Source organism: Mastacembelus armatus, chromosome 16 (assembly GCF_900324485.2).
Source record: "Mastacembelus armatus chromosome 16, fMasArm1.2, whole genome shotgun sequence".
Lineage (NCBI taxonomy): Eukaryota > Metazoa > Chordata > Actinopteri > Synbranchiformes > Mastacembelidae > Mastacembelus > Mastacembelus armatus.
The window spans coordinates 2302128-2327392 of record NC_046648.1 but is presented as its reverse complement, the minus strand read 5'-3'; the positions used below and the strand labels follow the sequence as shown (position 1 = coordinate 2327392).

Here is a 25265-nt window from a genome sequence, read left to right as displayed (position 1 = left end):
GTGGACACAATTTTATATCTCATATACACATCCTTCCCTTCACATTTCTTATACATATTTGCTTTAAAGTGCGTCACAGTGGTTGTTGGGTAATGATGCACTGTGGTTCATAACAAAGTGACAGATTTTTTTCTCCTGTTTAAATATCAGCAATATCTTTGTTCAAATTGACAGGATGGTACCAGCACCATGACATATTTACTGTGTTACAGCCAGATGACCTATAGGCAGCATGTATTATAAAGTACAAAGTCTGTTTTATCTGCCTCCGAAGGTAAAGTCGCACTTTAACTCGACTCTCCCAAGTGATGGAACTTTATGTAGCAGGATTTTTAAGGACATACTGAAAATAAAGCCTAAATGGATTCTTTTATTTCTAGTTCACATTATAGAAATGCAAGTCAAACATAAAGCGTACACAAACAGGAATTTCTTTTTGCTTTTCTATTATTGCTGTTTTATATATAAATAAAACCTGCTTTTGGTGATTTTTAAACATGGACTGAATCAGACCCAAAATGTGAGTCTATATGATGAAATGCAAAGACCTCTAACACTCCTGATGCAAATGCAAACCACAAACAAAGACTATATGAGATCAGTTTGTTTATTAAACACTTAATCAGCGGTTTAATACATTAGAACATCAGAATTAGCTTTAGCTGCTTTGTCAGAGACGAACTCTGCTACTTCGAGCTTATATGGTTTCAAACATTCAAATTCTGATAGCGGAGGAAAAGAAAAAGCATAGTTTGGGCACTTACTCCTACCTCATGACATAAAACAAACAATCGCTTTGATTAAACGAGTTTGTAAAGTTGAAGCGTAAAACAGGTCATGAACATGGCGGTTAAATACATTCAGATCATCACTGTTGTGCTATTTAAAGGTGGTGTCCATAAAACACTGATTGTCAACAGAACTGAGGCATGATCGCCTGGGTCAGTGAGCACTGTCAATACACTGGGAACAGATCTGGGAACATAGATGAACACCAACTGTGAATAGCAGCAAAATAAGGCAAACGCTCTCAGGCTTATATAGAACAGTCGGTGAAGCAGATTGAGTCAATCAGGCCCTCGCAGAATTCATTCAATACTGTAGCACACCTGAAGCACTTCTACACAGTCTGAGTGGAAACATTTAACGCTCACTTCTCTCTATATGTTCCCTGACCGGTGACCTTTACCATTATTTGTCCCCTTTTCAAAACGAATTCAGACAAATAAGCAACATTTTCCATCTCCTCTGTCAGAATCACATGCCTTCGACCGGATCATCTTCCAGACACAGCTAAAAAGAACAAATACTGAAAACTACAGGTAGTCAAGTTTTTAATTATACAAAAAACTGAACCTATGCTAAGTGTATATATTAACTGATTAAAAACTATTGACATCTCTACAGAGCCTAAATAATGATTCAAGACTTAGGCTACTAACCTGCAGTTTGGGTTAAGAAAATATTTTAGCTGCTAAAACCTGTTTTGAAAAGACCCAACAGATTAAAATGCATTTGAGAATACAGAGTTCCCTATAGCTCTTCAGGAAAAACAGCAAACCTCACCAGCAAATAATCTACGAACATTAAATGAACAGTATCAAAAACGGTACAGTGTATGGCATCATGGAGCAACATGAGCGAACTGTTTTGAGACCATCAGAGATCACCAATGTCTCCAAAGCTATAAAATATTCTAGAACAATTCATAAGCATCTTATTTATACAACTGAGAAACTTTTGTTCTGTTACTTTTTTCGCATGTGCAAAGACTTTTGAAGGCCCAACCTCTGAAATGATTTGTCAGATAACTCAGATCTACAGGAGAAACACTTTGGATTAGAAGCTAATGCTACATAAACACAGATTTATAGGATTCATGCATTTCACAGCAGAGAGCATCTAAGGACAAAAACAATAAAAGGCCATTGGATAATTCAGTCCAGACACAGAGGCAGTTTAACTGTGATGTACAATGTTTGTTGATTCAGCTGTTTGGCAATAAAAGATTTCCTGAATACATGTTCACCTTGAATAGAAAAACCTTAGATTATTTCAGTAATAACTTCACATGGAAACTAAACATGAACCAGGCAGTGTTGTTTCTCTAAAACAAGCAGGTCAACAAGTGCTGGCCATGAATTACAGACACATAGCTTATGAGGACTATAAGCATCATTTACCCATGCTGCTCTTTTTTATTATTTAGTTTGAAGTATAATCTTTTTATGTTAGTACTGTATGTCTAAGCACATGACGCTACAGTCTACATACATTTAATTATGATGCAATTATGGAGGCTAATGATGTAAAAATACATGTATCTGCTTTAATCTCATTTAAGTTCAGTTAACTCAAGATATGATCCGTTTGAGGTTTAATTTTATTATTCCATGATCACTACAAACATTTTTCCACCTGTCTGCATGGCTGGATAACGATAGTGGCATTTGAGCAAAGGTTTTTTTTTTTTGGCAATTCGATTATAAATTAGGCTATTTTATATTTGGAAATGTCCAGAAAATATATGGTGCCAATAAGACAAACCAGATACAAAGCTGTTATATTTCAAACAAATTGCTTCAGTACATTAATATTTTCTGTTACTTTATTTGTCTAAAGGAACTTCATTCCCTGGGGTGTTGATTTTACTGCACAATTGTTTGCTTTCTGTGATCACAGATATTCACTACCCATGTACCCAATACAGATAATAAAGGAACAGGACTTGGGAGACAAAGTTGACAGAGGTGACATTCATATTAGGAATATCAGATTGTATATTTGCATTCAAAGTCAAGATTTTATTCCAAATAATAAACCCTTTGTCATCCAAGTGCTTTTGCCAATTAAAAACAATTGTTTTGAATTGTTGAAGTGCTCATACACTGGTAGTTATACTACCCTCTGAAAAGTATTGAGGAATATTTAGGCAAAATATCTGAATAAAACAAGATCCACTATGGTTCTAAATTTAGCATCGCCACAGAAATGACACACAAGCAGGGTTGTATCGTTAAAGGTTTTTTCAGAGCATCTCAACATTATTTATAATGATGATTTACTCCAACACTTAAAAAAACATGAGGTCTTGAATCATGTAGCTGGAGTCCACTTTAAAAAAATCAAACTCACACTTGTGGGGATCTTGACACTTATTTTTAAAACGGCTATTTATAATTCTTCCTTTATATTCTTAGCATTGTAGCAGTTTTAGTTTGCATGATAAACATTCCATCTAAAGCAGGGCTCCTTCAGTTTGTGCGTTAAGTCTTTTGTAACTTTCCTATAAACATTGTCCTTGTTTATGTCGCAGGATGTTTATCGCTGTATATGTTTATTCTGTACACATTCCCAGCAGCTGCACACCAGGGCCTCAATTCAGCTGTTAATTTTTTTTTTTTGTTATTTAAAATACTCGTCGCCTGCAAAGAGCAAACACCCTGTGTCCTCCTGTCCTTTCCTGCAGAGGGCAGTGTTGAGCTGTCAGGAGATTCAGGCCCTCATTGGAAAACATGGGCTGAAAACTGGGGCAAAGGTCACCGAATTTGTCAGGATGAAATATTCTTCCTTATTGTCACACTTCTGGTTTTCACTTCCATTAAACACTCGTCGTGTTCAACAATAGATCGATGTTGGAGTTTGGGCTCAAAACTCAAACAGAAGCAGGTAATACAGGTTTTACTACTTCACACAAAGTCTGAGGCATCTTCATTAAGACTGAAAGACTTTGTAAAAAAATGGTGTCTCTTGCACTTTACCTTTTGTGCGTGTGGCTCTGAATTCAAAAGCAAAAAAACAAATATATATATATATATATATATATATATATATACACACACACACACACAACAACCTGTGTGTTTCATCTAAAATTTGAATCATGTGGTTCACTTCAATACCCATATTCTTTTACACAATTTCTCACCTTGTCCAATGTTGGAACAGTGAGTATGTGAGTTGCATTTCAAGTCATCCACATTTTCCTGTCACTGTGTCTTAAGGTCAAACATTAAACCTTCTAGTACCGTGCTCCTGTTCTGTTCTATGAGGCTTTCTGTTGCCGCTATTTCTCTCAAACTCACACCTCCTCCATCACTTCCATGACGATTGTCCTGGGTCCAGTTAGGATCAGGTTGCTGACGGTCCGGTAATCGTGAGAGAGGACGTTCAGCCCATTCACTGACACCACAAACTGACACACCTGGAGAAAGATGAACAGAGACAGGACACGTGCATGAGGACTGGGCTATAGTCAGGTAGGGGTGGTGGTTCAAGGAGCACAGACAGATGTGTGAGGAGATAAAGGAGAGATCCACAGAAAACCTGCCTTTTATTATCAAGTACTCATCGCATATGAGCTTGAAGGTGGCTCTGAAAAGTCAATCGCTGGCCTGTTCCAGAGTTATAACAAGGTGCAATATAGATGTGGTGCATTTGAAATGTAATGACACATGGTACAGACCAGTGAAGCAGGAGAAGTAAGTTTATAGATTTGGAATGTGTCTCTAGGCCGTCATTGTAATCCTCTTTGTCATTCCTACAGAAGGTCTGTATTTAATTTTACTTTGTTTTATTCCCAAGTAAAAAATGGAGATTTCATTTTTGTAGTAATTTATTAATGCATGCAACAAATTTAACACTTTAACACTTAAGGTGTCAGTGAGAGAGGAAAAGGAATGACAACACAGTCACAACTCAAACAGGAAACACTGAGCAGTAAGTGACACCAGTACAACATGACAGCCAATCAGTCCCCGTCCTGCTTGGACCCCACCTGCCTTATCATTTCACCACCGCACCAACTTGGCAACTCTGATAAAAGCAAGACTTTTTACGAGCGTTGCCTTCTAGTTGCAGGATTACAGGTGAGCACACACGCAAACGTTTTCCAAAAGCTCTGCAAGATGCATGAAAACTTAATACATGTCAAAAAAAAAAACAAACATACACATTTATCCTGCTAGTGTCCACAAAGCAACAAGCACAGGCATAGACTGCTGAGTGACGACACACGTGTTTCATGGGCTCCAGAAACACCACACATACAGAACCATCTTACAGGAAGCAGCTATTTAAGCCCTGCCTGTTCCTTAAAAACTCATGTCACAAGAAAATGCTGTGCTATGTTTGATTTTTTTTTTTTTTCTGGTGGGCATAAATGTTTCTGGAAAGGAGAAAACACACATTGCAGAGGGCAATAAAGACAGATTAAAGATAAAGATAGAGACAGATTAAGAGTGATAGTGGAAATGAAGAAAAATCCCAAAGTACTAATCCTGCGCTGCAGAGGAATTTCAGACTCTCACCGTGATCACAACTAAGCTCGGCAGTCTGCAGTATATCACACTACTCCACATAAGTTAAAGTACTCAGTCCATTCCTCTTTCCATTCTAATTTTCCTTTTACCTTCTTTAGCCTGACCTGTCCCTCTACTGCCCCGGTTCCTGTCTGTCCTCAGGCTGTGAGGTTGTTAGTTTTGGCTGTGGACCAACCGAAGTGAATGGCTACTCGCACTGAGAGGGTTAAAGTCGCACAGACAGAAACCGGCATACAGACAGAGAACAAACATCACGTGTTGAGAGGCCATTCAACTGGCATGCAGGAAAAATGCAGAGGATATTCATTCTTTACTAAAAAGTCGAGGGATGGATGAACCGAGGATCCAGCAAAACAATAACCGAGTCTGAAAATACATTTATTCACTTTCTTGCTTAGAATGAAAGAAGAAGATCAATACCACTCGTATGCATCTACACTGCATTAAGTTAAGTCAGGAGACCATTATTATTAGCTTAGCATAAGGAGAGGGCAGCCACACACAATTTCTATTACTGAAATGTTCCAGTCAGTGAAGATGCAGACATGCACATTTCAATATATATTAATTTTTTGCTTTGTTTATTTCTTTTAATTCGAGGATTGCATCTTGGAGCCAAGCTGCCGCAGGTTGCTGACTGCGCTGTACGCTCACACTGCACAGATCAAGCCAATCACCATGTTGTTCTGCAATATTTTGTTGATTGCATCATGCTGCAACTCCAGGTTGAATTGAACAGGATGTTTTATTTATAATATAATTTATTATAAAAGGCTGAAAAGCTTTTAAATTACATTAAAAATGATTCTATCCATGTGGTGCAAATACTAACAGAACATGCTGTACAGTACACACACACACACACACACACACACGCACGCACACACACACACACACACACACACACACACACACATAATGGTGTGCAAACACGCAGAGCGAGATGGGAGGCACAAATGGACACGGAGTAAGACAAAAACACACTCCGCTCTACTGCTGCTGTAGAAAAGTGCATCTGAAGTGGCTCTAAGAGCGATGTATTGGTTAGTTACATAAGTGCTCAGATCCATTATGGCCAGGACACCACTGACGTGTGTCTGTGTGTGGTGGAAAAAAGACAGAGATGCTGCATTTGATGAGAAATGAGAGGAGCCCGGTGATGCCAACGAGCGAACCTTTCTCCTTTGGCCTTTAGCCTGGACTGCAGTGCCAACACCTCACAGCACGACACTGTGTTCCTGCTTTATCACACATCAATAAAACAACACATCTGCAAGGAAATCCTTATAAACAAACTGGAGAGACCTAAGAATCGAATCTACAAGGATGATACTTTGAAAAAAGTTGATATCTCTTAGCCTAATGTTTTTATTTACCTGGTGATTACACTTTAACTTTGCTCAGCATATAAAAGAGAATTCCAGCTCTTAAAACAGGTAAAATCAACAATGTAGGTGACACCATCAGTTCAAGGGATCTACTGTAATTGCATACACAAAGATGTCAACACACACACACACACACACACACACTTTATGAGTGTGGAGATCTTTATGAGCGGTGATAAAATATGAATGCTAAGAGTAACCAAAACAGTGTTTCCTCTTTCAGTGCCTCCTTTCTCCTCATCCACACCCTCCACTCGTCACCTCAGCCCAGTGAAAAGGGAGAAAACTGCTGTAAACATGCGACTAAATTCAAGACTTTTCTGCTGGAAAAGAAACATCTTGAGGTTTTTTTTTTTATAAAAACACTGCAAATGTAAAACCTTTGCTTCTGCTTTAAAATAGAAACACTGACCTTTTGAACAATTAACCAGAGATAATCAAAGCATTTTCAACACTACAGTAAAGTGCCCACTGGACATTTGCAATGTTTTTTTAATTAACTAAACAAAAACTAAACCTGTGATTTATTATTAGCTTTATTACTTCATGCTTTCACTTCCAATTTTCTTCTCTGACTCATGTGTTTCTCGGTTCCTTTTTCTGGCTTCTGCTGGGGTTTTTTTTTTTTCCACTCGGTCCTTCCTCTCGCCTCCCTCTCAGCAAAGTGGTTCAAGTCTCTATGCTCTGCATTCCCAGGATTCCTTGCTGCCACTCTGCTTACACACTTTCATGCCAGCTGTGGCAGCACAGCCACCATTACCCTGTTTTCCTGCTTCCTGATGTTTTTCCTCGAACGACACTTTCCTCTCATCGTCCTCAAGCACCTTTACAGTCGTTTTGCCGCCATGCTCCTCTCTCTCTGTCTTATCTAACACTTCTCTCGTTATGTGTTGACATCAAACTATCAGAATGAAATAGCTCGGCCTCCCTACTCAGTAATAATGTAGTGGTCATGAAAAGGAAAATAAAATCACAGCCCTGCAGCCCCAACAGATTACATTCAGTACCTCTTCACACTACAAACTGAAATACCTTCTAAGGTGTGAGGATTTTCATTACAGGTCGCTTAGTAACATGTTTTTGAACAGTGGGTAAGAACAAGATGAAGAAGAAGACAGACTGAAAGAACATATACCAGAAGAAGTCAGTTATGGTACATTTATAAAAGAGATTGAACTGAAAAGTACAAATTGTCATCTTTCTATCTATATATATATATATTTATATTTATATTATATTATATATTATATTTATATTATATTTATATATTTATATTTTCTATATCATTCAGGATTTGATTCTGCTTCCCCACTTTTTCAATTTGCTTTAATTTGTTTTATTACATTTTTCTCCACATAAATATGTCTGATTTTACACTGTTGTCATCTCTGCATCCCGACCTTCAACAAAGAAGTAGGATCTCTCCTTCACTATACTGTATCTATCTTCCCTCTTCACCTCCCTGCACATAACCTAAACTAAATCAGTCAATTTATTCTGGCAATGACATCGTTTCTACTTTGGTTCATCCCTTCACCTCGTGGATGAAGAGGTGGGAGAATCCCATGGGCTTACAGCATTTCCATGTCTCTGAACATCTGTCCTCCTTACCTTCATGCCAGCAGCTGCTGCAGGTCCACCAGGGTCCACGGCCTGGATGTGACAGGGTTTACTGCCTCTCACCACAAAGCCCCAGCCCACAGCATCACCTACAATCTGAGGAACAACAGGAACACATTCAATGTTGACACAATATGACATCTCACTGTTCAAAATATAAACATGCTGGGTATTGGATCTGAAGCAAACATTAGCATCTGTTACAGATTTGTGTCTGCAGCCGGCAAGTGTGTTGTGCTAACGGTCTCTTCGCCACATACTGCTCATAAACCTCCATGTGGTGCACCCATGACTATAACTGACTCTTAATGATAATTTGGTTCTCCAAAGTGAAACAGGTGAGTGTATGTGAATGTGTATGTGTTTGTGAACAAACCTGCCGACACATGACTTGAGTCATGTATCTACAAGTGTCTTGTGCGAAAAGGACTGTGACCGTATCTGTGCTGAAGTAGTTTCACATGGTTTTACTCACATTGTAGGGACTTAAACCTGTTTCAGATGCTGCCCCCATCAGGTAAATCACTGAATCTTAAGTGTTATAATTCTGCTTAAGTTTGAGGTTATGGTTAATATGAGGGTAAGTCTCCAGGAAATCAATGTAAAGTCCCTACATTGATGTGTGTGTGGTGTGTGAGATTGTGTGTGAGAGTGTGTGTGCATCTTACAGTGAAAGTCTTCTTTATAAAAGGTCCTCCTGGTGTCTGCAGCTCCTCTGGACTCACTTGTCTCTTCAGAACTTTTGAGAGAAATACACAAATGCAAAATCTCACTTGCTTCCATGATGATTAGCCACGACAACATGTGTGTGCTCATACAGTTAGAGCAAGAACATGTCTGCACACAAGGAGAAACAGAAAGACTTAATATATGTGGACAGGGTTTGGTGGTTTGCTACTTCCTGAAAAACTCTGTATCCCCTCTGACTTCCCTTAACGTTTGGGTTTTAAAAACTATTTCAAACTCATAGAGAAATGGAAAGACCAGGTCAGCAACCAGGGGCCAGATGGATGACGACTCCTTTCACTTACCATTTGCACAGCAACTCCCATACATAAGAAGGTGTGCTGAGAATGTGCACACATCATGCAGACTTCAGAGAAGTCTATGTGGTTTTCTAGAGGAATGTGATTATTCAGCACGGAAATAAGAAGTAAGACAAGCGGTGGACTCAAACCGCACAAAATCTTCATTCATGTCACCTCGTCTGCTTTTTTTCTTTGTAATTTTATTCCTCTGTAGTTGACTGGCAATTCAATATGTTGTCCCTGTGTTAATTAAATCTACTGATCACCTTTCTGGCTATGTTCTTTGGAAGTGCTGCAGCAAACATATGTTGAATAAACCCGTCAGTGCCATAATGACTTCATTTGCATTTATTTCTTCACACAAACTGGCTCAATTCCTTGTTGGAATGAGATTTTGGTGTGTCCTTTGCAGTACAGCATGTGTGTGCTTGACAAATCACACTGATCTGTGTTTTACCTCTTTCTAATCTGAAAGAGGAAGTGATATAAGAGAGAGACCTTTTATCCTCTCCATCTGGAGATTTTCCTCATTTCTATTTGGAAATACTAGTTAGATTAGATTTAGATTAGGAAAATAACATAATCTGCTATTTCTACTTTTTTAAATCTATCTGATACTAATGTCCTCATTCATTAGAGATAATGTCCAGATAATGTTATCTTCTTTTTGGACTCCGCGAAGCAGAAAGGAAATACCCCCATTGTGTGTGTGTGTGTGTGTTTTCTCCACTTCCTGTTTATTTTGAATGGTGTGTGTGAGTGCTCGTACTGAGGGGGCTTTGCTCTTACTAAGAAACTGCATCAAAGGGAACCTCATAGTGGTAAAGACGTCTATTCACGAATAAAAGCAGCCGGTGCCAACATGATATACAGGACCATCAACTGCAACAACAAGCTCTACATCTATATTTCTCTTTTACAGGTAAGAGTCACTGAGAAAATGAATTCATTTTTTACATGTCGTTAAAGCCTGTGCCACGACGCCTGCACAAACTGGACTCTGCGTATGTGTGTCCACATCAACGTACCAGATTTGGGGTTGCAGAGGACAGGAGGGCTGCTGCTGAGCGTAGGACTGCTGCTGTAGTAACCGCTGCTTCCACAGCTGCTGCTCATGCTGCTGCGACGAACTCCGACCACCACCTTTATCTCTTTAGTGGGACTGACTGAGACCGACGGACACAGAGACATGTCAGACTAAAGACATGCTGGAGGAAGAGAAAGAGCTAAAGCAGCATACAGAAGAATTACTTGTTACTTTTACAATTTAACTTCTCCACCTGCAGTTCAACAAAAACACCAGTGCAAACAATATTACACTTTGACATCATTATATTAAGAATAATACCTCATTCTCATAAACGCAGGCTGATAGGACAAACAGACAAAGGCTGATATGTTTTTATATCTTTAGTCAAAGGATAAACTCTGGAAAGACTTTCCCCCTGTATTTTCTACTGTTTCATGTGTTGTCCACTTCAGTTAAGCCAAAGATGTTCCTGTATGATCTCTCTCTCTGTCGTTGTTTAATCATTACAAATATCTAGTTCCCCTTGTGTTTACTGTGGTAAAACTCTAATCCTAAGCCATATTGCCTAACTTTTCTGTTTGACAAAAGCTGATGATAATCCACCATACTGTCCAGTTAACTGGAAAATGTAATGGAAGTCAGCACTTTTCAACATGTTATTCTGCCTGGAAACACAAATAGCTCCACTATATCTCTATATGGCAGCAGCCTATCTGTGTGGGTGGGTGTGTTTGTTAATAAGAGAATAAGAAGAAAAAGGGGTAAATATACCCATCACAACATCCTAGAAGCCAAGGGGATGTCTAGAAATATCTTGTTTTTGTGCAACTAACAGTCTAAAAGGTGAAGATGTTTTATTTTAGCTTTAGTAATAACTGGCTTTGACTGTACACACAGGTGCTTTGTGTGTGTGACACGCTATTCTACCTGAGAGGAAGCTGGTGTTGCCTCCGTCTGAGTTCTGTTTGCGGAGACAGAAGGGGCTGTCGTGGCTCTCGGGGATGCTGCGGACGCACTCGTGAAGAAGTTCGATCAGCCGCCGACGTCGCCTGAAATTCATCCTGAACTGATAAAGAAGCGGCCCATCGACAAAGTGATGCTTGTTGGTCACTGGTGACAACAGAAGGCACAGAGGATTTTTAAAGTCAGACCCAGCATCTACCGCTTCACACATTTTACCAAGTGAACGTGTGATTATTCTTTCCTCCGCACAAAAACCTCCCAGGTTCATGTCGCTGAGCCAGAAAATCTCTGAACTCGACTGATTGCACTAAACAAACAGACTGAGCACTGACCTCAGTCATTATATCACCAGCTCAACTGCAGAGCACAACTTTAGAAAGTCAGAGTCGATTTTCCTGATCTTATCTTAGCTCTAGTTAAAGAATTTAAATGTATTTCTTGAATTCAGAAACTTGAAAGGGGGATGTTAAGAAACTGATACTGGTGATATAAACAGTTAATAGTCTTCAGTTTACAGAAGCTTCATCTGTCACGTGTAAAACTATTTCACAGTTGTGCCAAGGGATTGATTGATGATACCAATGCAGACTCATGCACACTCATTTAGTTACTGTTTAATTCGTAAGCATAATGAGAAACACACACTGGGCTTGTAGTCAGGTCATGGGCCAGTTTGTGAATAAAAACTCATTATGAGCCCTGTAGAAACTGACTGATTTACCATAAAACTCAAATGCTGTTTCTCTTTCTCACTTTAAACTCTAGTCGTGATTTAAGATTTACAAAGCCCTTACTTGGTATGATCACAGCCGGCTGTTGGCTCAGTCTTAGCACAGCGATACACAAACTCTGACTGTTTATGTCATTTATGTGCTTCATTTGTTTTTGAACAGTATCTGTATTTTTATGTGGAACTTTTAGAGCTGGTTTTGTGCAGGATTCAGATGTCTAGTGTAGAAAAACAGCTGACATACTATTGCACAGTAAGCAACACACTAAGCAACACAATGTGGATCCATCCAGACTTGCCTTCTGTACATTATACAATGTGTGGTGTCTGCAGAGCAGAGAGCAGGAACACAGACTATCTAGTTGTCTCATTCTCTACTCTCTTTATGATGGATTTCTAAAGGGGGCTGAAGGCCTGTGAAGCTAGAATATAGAAAACTCACAGTAATTGTTTTAAAATCCTCTCCCTACTGTAAGAATAGGGCGTATATGGCAATATGTAGATAGATATATGTAGGGTGCAAAGTCCATACACAGTATCATCCACATAACAGGAGAGCAGTTAGCTCCTCGGGGAGAATGATGTCTCTGTGGGGGCAGCAGGAAATAGATCGGGCTCTGTATTACATTAACTAAGTGAAAGGACAACACACATTTCTACAGTGTGTGTGGATGTGTGTGCGTGTGTGTGTGTGTGTGTGTGTGTGTTGAACACACCACATTCCTAGGCTGTGTGATACTCAGCGCTATTACAGATCTTGAGTGATGAGAGAAGACGACTGTTTATCGAGAGATGATCGGGCAGAAGAAGAAGAAAAGCAAAGGGCAGAAATAACTTTCACCCATCGTTACATGATGGACCATCTCTCCATCGTTTACTATCTGTCTCCTTGTTCTCTTTAATCTGTGGGGAATCATTTCTTTTCTATTCAAAACAACTTAAACTAAATTTCCTGGAAATAATCATGTTCAGAAATGGCGATTTTTACTTTTTATTGTGTCTTTATGATCATTTGAAGCCTGTGATTCACACCCCCCATGTGTTTATGTTGTACATGCTTAATGTCTCAATAATATGATTTATTTATTGTAGCACATGTGTCTATTATATGGTGAAAGAAGCATATTGTGTTTAAATGAAAAGCAAAGCCTCCAGCCATGTGACGTCTATGAAATAATACTTAGTCTAATCGAATCAGACATGGGAGTGAAACACACACGAGTGCAAAATCAAATTTCAGGTCATGTGATGACCCAAAGGAAACCTGTTCACCCATAAACTAAATTCATACACACAAGCTTTTTACTTCAATATATTTCAAAGGTTTGGAGCTGGACATTATCTCTGAATACTTCCAGATAGACTACAGCAGTAATTAAAAAATTAACTATTTCAGTACTGATAAACAACTGATGCTTAACTGGCCTGATTTAATGAGGAGCTGTGAACACTTGGAGTAACAGAAGCTCTAATTCTCTAATTAAGATCTTAGATCAACTTACATGCACGTGACTTTGACAAGGACTACTTCAACTGAGTAAAATGGTGTGTTTGGACAGATAAGGCTATATGTGTACAACAATTATCAGATTACATGACCCACAAAAGCAAAGCAAAGGTAACAGTACAATAAACTGCAATGTCTCCAGGGTAAGGAAGCTCAGACTGCAGGAGTAAGACAGGACAGCTGTCAGTAATGTGGCCCAGTCATGTTTCATGCCTCTCTGTCGCAGAAGGCTTAAGTAGACACAGCAAAAGATATTAAATGTTGAAATATCTGAGATTGTGAAAATGTTAAATTAAAGAAATTTTGATCATAGTTTTGAACAAATGAACTGAAGGATGCAGGTGTTTCAGCACCTGAAAGGAAAAATTCACAGTGCAGGCAGGCGACAGTATGACCAGTAGCCCAGTCTTGCTCACCATGCTGAATGATGCCATGTTCAAGAAGCCGGCGCCCCAGCTGCTCCGCCTCCTCCCTGGTTCCCATCTCTCCCTCCTGCAGCAGCCAGTCAATGAATTCGGAGGCCACCAGCGTCCGCTCGAACGTCCCGCCCTCCTCCACCCTGGTCTGTAATAGGCTGTTATCAGTGTTCATCATCCTGTGGTGAGACGAGGGCAAACTTTTGTTACTTTGATTTCTTAAAAAGCAAAAGAAAAGTAAGTGTTACATAACTTCACAACATTGCACTTAAAAGGCAATCTAACCAGGCTGCATCATCTACGCATGGCAGCCATGCAAAAACTAAACCCTATAGTTTGGTTTAATTACCCATAAGACGTTTCAGCCTTTAGTAAAATAGTTTGGTTATGGTGAATAGAGAACTTGCTTGAGTGAGAATTTCCATTTATAGAAGGAGAAAATCTTTCGAACCAGCAGGCCGATCCTCCACCCTGTAATCTGCACGGTCAAAATGCACTGCACTGTAACGCCACCAGGATTAGCACTTCAGCCGCATACGACCGAGAGTGAGTCTGAAATTTAAATCCATGTTTTTTCTAAAAGCCAAACTACAGAGCAGATCAGATTTCATTACATAAAAAAACATACTAACGATCACATTGCTTCAGGCAATGAGCAGGAAAACAAAAACTAAAAGTAAATTTGTACCATTTTATTACCATTTAATTTACTGATGTGTGTAATAGTCAGTAACAGAGGACAGACAAGTACAGACATGGACACACTGGGCCTGTATCTTATGCTGCTCACTTCAAAACAATCTCACACCCAGAAACTGTCGCCTGAACACTAACAATATATCCAGCGCTCAGAAGAAACCACATGCTTTATGTGGGACAGCTGTACATGTTTAAACATGAACTGCACCATCGCAAAGACACAGACACGGTAACGTTTTCATATCTTCACTCAATGTGCTCTGTTAGCTCAGTCATTCACTCAACTGTCAACTCTACACAACAAACACATATAGTTGTAACAGCAGCTACGAGATTTGAGCGAATGATTAGATTATTAACAAATTAACAAACTATAATTAAAACTTGTAAAATAAACACTAAATATTTGCTGCACCTGACACATCCGAATGTCAAGGATTTTTAACTCCAGACTTGGAAACTTGGAAACACCCACCCACCTAAAATGAGGTCAGTCCAAAGATAACAGAAGACGCAGCATTCCCTGCAGGTCTGTCTACCACAGACGCGTTAGTCACGAGACAAATGTCCCCAGGGTTTAAGGTTTAAAGGAATAGTTTAACAATTTAGAAAATATGCTCCTTTCACTTTCTTGCCAGGAGTTAGATGAGAACTTTGATACCACTCACAAATGTGCACATTAAAAATTAGGCTACAGGCAGGAGACAATCTATTCTCAAAATAACTAGCTTTGTATATACAGGCAAGTTCCACTATGTATACTGTTAACTGGTTATGGTGGTGCATGACGCAGATGAAGCTGTTCGGAAACTGACAGCCTCCAGTAGGTCTTTTGTTTGCACAAAACATCTAAATATCTTTTGTGGAAAAATCGTCACAGTAAGAGGAGCTTCTGTTTCAGAAGGATTCGAAGAAATAAAATGTAAATCAGGTGGAGTTTTTTTTAAATTTTATTTTGAGTCCTTTCTGTGTATATTCTCCTCTCGGTATGGTTCACTAAACTAGACCTGATGACCCAGAGAAAACTACAGGCCAAGGCCTTTTTAAGTCCTTGTGCATCATGCAAAGTCAACAAACTGCTTAGATGTCAAAGACGGATCAGGAGATCTAGAAGGACACCAGCTATGACCCACAGCAGCAGCCAACGTCATGTTGAAAGGCACATAATGTTCCATATCCCCTGAATGTGTACACAATGCAACTGAATCCATTTAAACCTGATAAGACCGCGGACCACGTTATGTTATCTCAAAGAGAAATACTGTAGCTGAACTAAACCAGTGCCACACACTGCATTTATAGCATTACATAAGCAACGCAGTATATTATTGATCATGTAAGACTATACTGCATTGTGTCTGTAGCTGCCACAACCTAGACATAAACACTGCAATTGTTCACACAGATTCAGATCAGACGCTAAATCACTGCTACTAAGTATCTAACACGCATGAATAGTAAATCCTTCAATGACATATCACTTTCTAATGAAACGCTCAAATGTCTTTAAGGTAAAATGTCTTTTGTTAATAATAATGTGTAATAACCAGAGTTTCAACCAGTCATCAGTTAGTCATAGGATCTACCCTCAAGTAAGAAGAGCAACAGCTGTATTTAGTCATTCAGCCATTATCAGTTGTATGTTAGTCTAACTGTGTGGTGCCACAGAGGGCTTTCTTTACTCAACATTTTTGGGACATGAAGGAAACATGGCTCTCTTTTTGATTTAGATTATTATTTTATATGTATGTGTATGAGAGATAAAAAGCAGAACACATGGATGTCTGGAAATAACGAAAACCACCTGACACATAAAGTGATTTGCAGCTAATGGGCATGCGAAGCCACCAGTATGGTCCTTTGAACAACAGTGGACAATGGGAGACAGATTTCCAGCCTTGAAAAGACTCCTGGAGCTGATAAGAAGCATTATGTGTCTCTCACTCTCTCAAACAAACTAAAGTACTCAGTGATGCAGCAAATGAGCAGGTCTGTGCACAAACAAATGTGTGCACATGACAAAAGAGAAGTACCTGCACAGGTTGTATTGTAAAAACTCAAATATTGACTAAGAAGACAATGATGACAGTTCTCTATGCCTAAGGTGAACTGAGACTATATTGGAAAACACAAAGTTTCAATTACACTATACTACAGGCTATGGTCGATTCAGCATTAATCAAATTCAATTTAAAATTCAACAAAAGTAACAACTGGATTAGATCAGCGAGGCACAGACTCCAAAATGACCCCATGAGGCTAAGAGAAACCACTTTAGTGTCGGTGTGAGTGGGGGACGTGGCATTCATGCTCAGTTAATTTACCCCACATAAACAAAGTCGGTATCAAAAGTTTAGGTATGTTTATTCAAAGGACCGTTCGGTGGTTTCATATAAGCACGACTATATCATGTAGCTGTCGCCAGTCCACACGGAGAACAATGCTGTAAAAAGGCCACTGTCCTCTCCGCCTAACCCAGTCGCTTAGGAACTGAAATGTCCTCCTGTAGTTTGTTTATTGGGCTTCGTGTAGGTGGATTTCCTGCCTCAGAGATCAATGTGTGAGACCTGTAGACCTGAGACTTATTCATGAAAACACTGAATGTTTAACTGGTGCACTTAGTTTACATGCTCATGGAGTCTGCATAGCACGTAGATGTTTTGCATGTATCCAAACATCTAGCAAGGGGCCATCTAGTGCTGCAGCCAGAGGCAACACAAAGATGTGACAGCATGTCACTACAACGCACACGTGGAGATTTAGGTTGCACCGACACACACACTGATATGAATTTCAGGCATAGTTTAAATAAACAATATTCCGAGTCAAATTCCCACCCAAGACTAAAAAGTGCATATGGATGTAAATTTCATTCATTCTTAGGTTTAGTAACGTTGCTGTGGTTCTCTGTACCCCAAGACTCAGAGAAGCAAACTGCTTACCAAAGAACCAATTTATTCTGGTGTACAAGAATGAAAACAAACACCACAAACAACTTCCCTGGACTGGAGATATGTTCGCCTTGCAGAAGATCCTGGAAGATGGTTGTTCGTATGTAGCAGGACTGTTACTTGCACCATAAGTGTGTTAGTGAACACACCAGGTGTAGTTTACAAGCAGGCAACCGCCAGAGCACGTTTCTGTTTCTGTGTGTGTGTGTGTGTGTGTGTGTGTGTGTGTGTGTGTGTGTGTGTGTGTGTGTGTGTTGGGCTGCACCATGGTGATTACATAAACACATATCTTTTAGAGCTGAGACGACAGATGTCTCCCCTTGGACTAGTTCTTCCTCTTACATAACTGTGTTTGTCAGTATATACGTGCATGTGCGTGTGTGTGTGTGTGTGTGATGTACAAGAAACAAAAAAAATAGGTCTCTGTTTGCAAGAGTGTGTCACTGTGCATGTGCTAAAAGAGGCACAGAAATACTGTTCTCTCATGTGACAAAGCCTGCAGGAGGTGTGAGACAGAGAGATTGTGTGTGTGTGTGTGTGTGTGTGTGTGTGTGTGTGTGTGTGTGTGTGTGTGTGTGTGTGTGCGCGCGCGCGCTTATTTGCTTGCAGACTACAGTGTGTGTACATGAATCCCAAACTGCAGAGACACAACTGACACACCACCGGGGAGAGAAGTGGAGTCACAGAGGAAGACAATGGTGTTTCTATAGAAACAATTAGTCTCATCAGGCTTGGAAAACAAGCTCAGCTGATGACAAACAAAAAAGGTCCATTCGTGGTCTCCTCTGCCCTCGTCTAAATCCAGCCTGTCTCTGGACAAATGCTCTGACTCATCCCTTGTCAAAACGCCTCCAGTATCCTCTGATTATGCACTTTCTACAGGTCTATGATGGTCAAATCTATTTAGTCTAATGGAACATGATGTATTAGTAAACCATATTTTCTAAAAATGAATAGTGGTTTAGGACATACTCAATCAACATGTTGTGGAGAAGACCAGTGAAAAATAGGCTTGTTTGAAGATCCATAGAAATCATGGCTATAAACATGATACTGGTTAGCTTAGCTTAGCATAAAGACTGGAAACAGTAGGAAACTGTTAGCCTGATTTTGATTAAAAGTAACAAAAACTGCCTAAAACTTTTCCTTTATAGCTAAATCAAACTTTCTTGAAAAGCTGCAGGTTGTAAAGTTGACAGATAAAATCCATCAAAAACACATCCATGTTATCCAGCCCTTCTCACAGCTACCGCATGAAAACACAGCTGAGCATGTTCAGTTGTTATCGTGTCATTTGTGTTTACGAGTTATATGCGTACGTACTTTTCATAGATCCTCTGCCCCCTCATGAAGACTTTGGCCTCACTATCCAATGGGAATGTGCCGTCATCCTTACGGAAGCGGTAAAATAACTTCATGTCTTTGAAGTCCCGGTGCTCGTCACACACTGAAAACACACACATGCACTTAGGTTTCAGTTTTAAGGCTTATTGGCTACAGCAATCACACACCTGGTAGATAGAAATGGATTATAGATGACAAAGATCAAGTTGAAGAAGAGGTTTTTACTAAAGTGACAGTACATAATGTATATATACAACAGTGGCACAGGCATATGTGAGAGGTGTGTGTATCCCATAGGTTGATATTCTGGTATCATAACCCTCATGGTTATCAAGTACATAACTCAAGTCACTCTAACAAACTGGACTTTTACTTTATAGTTAAATCCATTTGCATTAAATTCATCCCTTAGTCAGCTGGAGGGGCCATTTTAAGTTACAACCTGTACAGTGTGTGCTGGGGGTAATTTATGATGGTTAAAATATAGCACTAGCAAAACTGGGTACCCTCATAAATCTGACTGTGTTTGGATAATGCAGTTACTGAAATCTAAACATCATGAAACTAATTTCCACGTCAGCTGGGCTGAGTTAATACTGAGTTGGCCGGGGCTAAACATCAACTCGAGAGAAAGAGACGACATACTCCTTCTGTCTTTCTCCTTAGTGTGTGAACGTGAAGCAGGTAGTGATACGCTACACTGGAGCCAAATTGGCTGGGAGACACGGAGAATCATCTATCAAGTGGCACCAATCAGGTCCCAGAAAATGTCAAGAAAGAAAAAGAGGGAGAGAAAAATAACTTTGCCATTAAAAGAAATAAAAACCACAAGAAAAGCAAAGGCAGAAATATCCACACTCCTTTTGTGTATGCAGTGACATGTAGGCACACTACCCAGCCTTACCATGGTGAATAATGCTCTGGTCTAAAAGTTTCTGCATTATCTTGATGGCTGTTTCTCGGTCAGAGGCCTCCTTATGTTCAATCAGCCAGTCAATAAGCTCCTTGGCCACGAAGCAGTTTGGGTAAGTTCGAAGGTGGTGCCGCCGATCCTTGATCACCTTCGCCTCATGGAGCCGCAGCCTGGACGGCAGCAAACAAACACAAACACCACGTGAGAAATAATGTCTTAAGCTGACCACTGCAGTTTTAGCTTATTTGAAGAGGAGTGCATTTGCTGGGGACCATTCTGAGCTTTTGAATTAATAGGAATGTATCGTTTTAATAAGAATCCACATCAACATGGTGGCATATTATGGATGGACACAAAATGACATGTATTTATTGTTATGAAGCAACAGTTTGGCTCATCAATGTGCTTTTAACAGTTTTTGGATCCTTTAGGTGAAGGCACTAAAAACTGTTTTGATTTATCACCAAAGTCTAAGACACATTTGAAGTGTCAGTATTAAATATTCCATCTTCTAAAGGAACCAGCCTCCACTTCCTGTTAGCTATCTGCACACGCTGTATATCATAAATTAGTCTACAAGATAAACAATCTGAACAGAGCTGAATCTTTGATTATAAAAAATAGGCTTGAAATGAACGCATGTTGTCCAAACACCGAGCTCAGACATTTATAATGTGACTATGTTGCGTAACATGACAAAGCCCTTATGTTTGCATGGCTGGCCTAGGTGCTGGTTCCACATCATCAGTGTGACCTCTTTCTGAACTTGAGTTTTGTCACACAGCCCACCGCAGCCTTAGTCAAGCTTCCTGCGGCCAGCTAGTTCCGCTTCATGCTGAGTCTGTGCGCAGCTGGCTATCATCAGTCCGGATTAGCAGGTCCAACACTGCCCAGTAAGAACCACGTGGTGTTCTGCCAAGAAAGCCACGAGATGGGTAACTCAGATGAACGAGTTATATCCTTCATTTCCAACCAGGTCCATGATCATCCTCTCTCTGCATGTTCAGCTTCAGACGGCTCTACCCCTATACCCTCTCAAACAGAGCTGAAGGCAAAATCATCCATTACAAGAGGCTCAGGTGTCAGACTTGTGTCGTTACTCTGGTGGTTCGTCTCTGTTATAGCATTTCTTAACTTAGTGCGGGACCAAACAATGAGCGATAGAAGCATTTCTGAATGATGCTGTTTCCTGGGCAGAAAATACTCACAAAGCTTCACTATCACAGTCTGCCATGCTGCAACAAACTCTCCATTCACAGCTATGAGCTTGTCACAAGATCTACTACAGCAGCTCACATCAGCCTGTTTTTCAGCTCTGTGCCTGAAGCAGATCTGCTCTCCGATACGAGCAGTCAACAATGTGTGGTAAGAAATTTAGAAACAGCCAGTGCAGTGTTATCAGTACCAGGAACTATGTCAGTCATGTTCTGTGAGTCATGATATAATGATCAAACAAAGGTGTGGATAAGGTGCACACCTTGATTCTGCCCAGGTCGCATTTAGTAATTTTATTCTTATGCATACTACTGTTAATCACACAGCACTTTCTGTGATTTCTACTCGTCCTGTGTGATCATTTGGTCTAAAATATCAGGTCAGGAAGTAGCCAAGAGACAAATCTAAATCAAGGAGGGAGAAAGTTTCCTCTGCACAGTTTGAGACTAAGAGCCTCAACTTAGATAACACAGCGGTTTAGGTGAAATGCTAACATCAGCATGCCTACATGCTCACAGAGACAATGCAATGTGCTGATACTAAGCAGGTATGTTTACTGTGTTCACTCTGCTCCATCTATGTTTGCATGTCATCATCATAACACTTGCTAAAAACAAAGCACAGCTGATGGGAATGACATTAACTTTGCAAATATTTGGACATGAAGGAGGAAACACGGTTTTGACCTGATGATCTTTTTGTTGAAATTTAAAGGGACGTCCTGAAGTGGGATCATGAATTTCTGTTCCAAGTTCTATGACAATTCATCCAATAGTTGTTGTTTACACATTCCTCTTAAAACCACAAATGTCAAATATCATGGTGTCATTAGAGTTAAGGCCAGAGGATCACCAAAATCCAAAGGCTACATCTGTACCAGATTCTGTAACAGCCCATTAAATAAATGCAGGGATGTCATAATCTGGGGCAAAGCGGCCCACAGAACAACATGTCCATACTGAGGCTCAAGAAGCTCTCAGGCTCGCAGCTGTTTGTGTAGAGGAGGCACAACGACAGATCAAGTCTTGGATGTCACAACTCAAGGTCTTTCCCCCAGAACAGCAGTGTCTGAGAGGACCCTGGGACAGCCACCCTGACCAACCCATCATTCACTGACACCAGCCACACTGCCAGCTGGCAGCCTCGCTATACAGCTGTGCCAGGGACATGGACACATACACAAACACAGGGAATATGGTGACAAACACACATGTCGGTGCTAAGCAAGAACACCCTGAAGAGCATGTCCAGACAAACTTTCTCAAGGACATTCCTTAAGTGTTACTTTTTATAGCTCTTCGAAACAGGACAAAGTTACAGCGTGTGCTTCTTCAGAAACAGCAAATGCTCCAACTCCATTTATCACACCCAGCCACAAAGCAGAATTCACCAACATCTTTCCCTCATAGTTAAGTGGGAGGGGGCTGGAATTCCAGGCATTGGTGCGATGCTTTACTTACTGAGGCTCTTTTCTGTGCTGGAAGTGTGAGCCAGCAAACACCAACAGGGCTGTGGTGCTGTTCTTTATGTACAGTAGGCCAAAGGGCACAACATGACAACAACACCCGCAGGGTTAGTGGAACAATTTCCTGATAGGATGAACGGGCAGGGCACGATAATGATATAGGATTAGTAGGTTCATTCCCTGTGCAGCTCACATGGCAGCAACAATGCCCGAAAAACAGCAGGGAAAGGATGATGATCCAGCAGAAACAAGATGTGCACGTTATATAGGTGAGGAGCAGCAGTGTGCAGTATGGGGAGGGTTGTGCATGTGTGGCCGCCTTTGTTTGGTTGTGCATGCTGCAGTGGAGCTGAAACTCCTTGTAAGGCCAGTTTGTAATAAGGGAGGGGTACAAGCATGATCACTAACCTGCTGTCAGACATGCATGCAACACCCACTTCTGTCATTTAGTGTCGCGTCCTTATGCATGACAGTCAGGAAAGAAGCAGCCCAGACTGAGAATGCAAACTAACTAAACAACGATAATCAACAACATGTGCACTGATCACTGTATTTTCATAAATAACGTTTGACCCGCAGGGTCAGCGGGGACACCGCACAGGGACAGACCGACATACCTCAGCTGTTCCCCGGTGACCAGCACCTCGGCCAGCCGCTCCAGCTCTGCAGCCTTCTTCTGCATGGTGTTCCCGATCGAGTCCATCTCTCTGCTAAGACAGGAGGCACAAACAGCCGCACACAAAGAGATCACTCTGCACTGCGAAAATGCCCCGGTGCTGCATGTTTGTAAATGCTAAAAAAAAAGAAATGCTGTGCAGCTTTGTTTTTGTTTTTGTCTGACAAACATACAGTGAGGTTACCCAATGGGTTTCAAAAACAAAGGCACGCAAGCATCCACGCGGTGATGTTTTCAGAGGAGGAACAATGCACACCTGCGTTTTTGGCTTACCCTTCAAGCACCATGGAGAGCGAAGAGAGTTGATCGGTCCTGAAGAACAAGGAGGAAAATATTTCTATCCCAGGAGACGTTCAGTAGTGCGGTCAGTCAGATGTCAGCGCCCAGCCTCTCTGGCAGCAGCTCCATGAGCAGCACTGCACTTTGGCTTCCTCGAAAACCTCCACCAGCTCCAAATTTCTGCACGCACACTTTCATCCAAGCGTCCACTTCCCTTTACGTGTCTGCTGCTCTCTGGATAGAAAGTTTGCAGAAACGACAGCGCTCCCTCACACAGCAGGTCTCTGAAGACCCGGGCTGGTTTGTTGGTCCCCGACACACCACAGGACATGAATGCACGTTTTTCTCCACGGCGCAGCCAGAGCCCGTCCACAGAGGCCCCGCATTGGGAGGACTGGGCTGTCGTCACCGGGGGGAGTTAACCGGAGGGGCGGGGTTGCATTTGAGTGCGCTCGATTCATGCACCGTCAGGAAATAGTTTTAAGGGAGGAGACGAGTGGGACACAGGACGCAAATACAGCCATCAAAATCAAATAGGCCTATAGTTTGTTTGTGCACCTTTCTAATTTACATGTTGTATATGGTGCAACTACAAAAACCTATTTGCACAGACAATAAAGTTTGTGTAAAGACTTTTCTAAAAAGACTGTAGGCTAGTTGCGCCTCATCTTTTGGAAGATCTCTAATGAGTCAGGATCAGTAAAATAATGTTGTTTTTCTGTGTGATACTAGTGAGAGTTCACTGTTCTGGATGTTCATTTCTTCTTAAATTACAAATATTGTGTCCTGTTTCCTCTAAAATTAAATATGATGTTAACTACATAGTTAAGAAATGCAATTTTAGAGTATGTAACATCCTATAACAAATTTTATTATGCACTGGATATAAGTTGTGCAACTGAAGACCTTATTTCTATCACAAATACATTGATTTCTTGACCCAAATATACTTTGGACCATTAAATACCACAGCTCTTAGTCTCCATTGCTATTCTGATTTAAAATGTGCTAATTGTTTATATATTCCATGCACTGATCAGTGGAAAAATATAATACCTCCCTGACATATCCAAATAGTTTTTGCCTCCAGACATGCATGTTATCACCTGTGATACTGCAGAAACTGGTTAGAACAGGTGAAGATACGATACATATAGTAAAAAAACTTAAGCTTTGTAACAATGGTGATGCATAAATGGTTTGAGAAAAGTGAATTATACCTGATAACAAATAGTAGAAAAGCAAGACTGCTTGATGTAAATTCATTTTTAAATTGTTACTGATTGTGATGAAGGGATTTACCTACATTCACTGAATCATCATGGTCAGTTTCTATTTTATCGAGTCCATTTGCAAAAGACATGTTTCACTCCATTTGCGAAAGACATGTTTCACTCAGCAGACAATAAATAGGATCATTTCCACACTAGTAACAGTTTAATAGTTTCTTTATTTATTTGTCTGTCACGGATGACCAGTGAGGAGGTCTATTGATCCCTCAGCTGCCGCTTTGTGAACATGTGTGTGGAAAATCACTGTCTGACCGCGCCATCTAGTGGCTAAGGTGGGCATTGCCCTGAGAATGTCACATATCTATTGATTTTATTGAAAAAGAAAAAAAAACATCTTAAAAAAATCATCTAAAAAAATCATCACAAAAATCATCATAATGTATTTAATACAATTATATATTTAATTATATAATTATGTAATATTATTA

At 40.4% G+C, this 25265-nt stretch overlaps 1 protein-coding gene and 1 long non-coding RNA gene across 4 annotated transcripts; one reads left to right on the top strand and one right to left on the bottom strand.

Moving 5' to 3' along the window:
- Window positions 1–593: 593 nt before the first annotated feature.
- Window positions 594–23913, bottom strand: deptor (DEP domain containing MTOR-interacting protein). 3 transcript variants are annotated; one of them, XM_026293494.2, is made up of 10 exons: window positions 23523–23913; window positions 23208–23297; window positions 19902–20080; window positions 18977–19100; window positions 14004–14182; window positions 11315–11497; window positions 10386–10523; window positions 8998–9068; window positions 8321–8425; window positions 594–4204 (listed from the first exon to the last, which is right to left on the bottom strand). In XM_026293494.2, exons 2-10 carry the CDS (start codon window positions 23291–23293, stop codon window positions 4082–4084), a joined length of 1188 nt encoding a protein of 395 aa, XP_026149279.1. In that variant the 5' UTR covers window positions 23294–23297; window positions 23523–23913; the 3' UTR covers window positions 594–4081. The 3 variants fall into 3 exon arrangements, with proteins under 3 accessions (XP_026149279.1, XP_026149277.1, XP_026149278.1); XM_026293492.2 differs by having other exon boundaries at window positions 23208–23300; window positions 23540–23913; XM_026293493.2 differs by having other exon boundaries at window positions 23540–23913.
- LOC117152732 (uncharacterized) lies at window positions 9860–13232 on the top strand. The gene is made up of 2 exons (XR_004463253.1): window positions 9860–10279; window positions 11285–13232. It is a non-coding gene; the product is annotated as an uncharacterized LOC117152732 (long non-coding RNA).
- Window positions 23914–25265: the final 1352 nt, after the last annotated feature.

Coding starts and splice junctions, on each gene's coding strand:
- deptor (XM_026293492.2), bottom strand. Junction 11,498..14,003: donor ACATGGCATCATTCAGCATG/GTGAGCAAGACT, acceptor TGTTGTCACCAG/TGACCAACAAGCATCACTTT. Junction 8,426..8,997: donor TTATAAAGAAGACTTTCACT/GTAAGATGCACA, acceptor GTTGTTCCTCAG/ATTGTAGGTGATGCTGTGGG.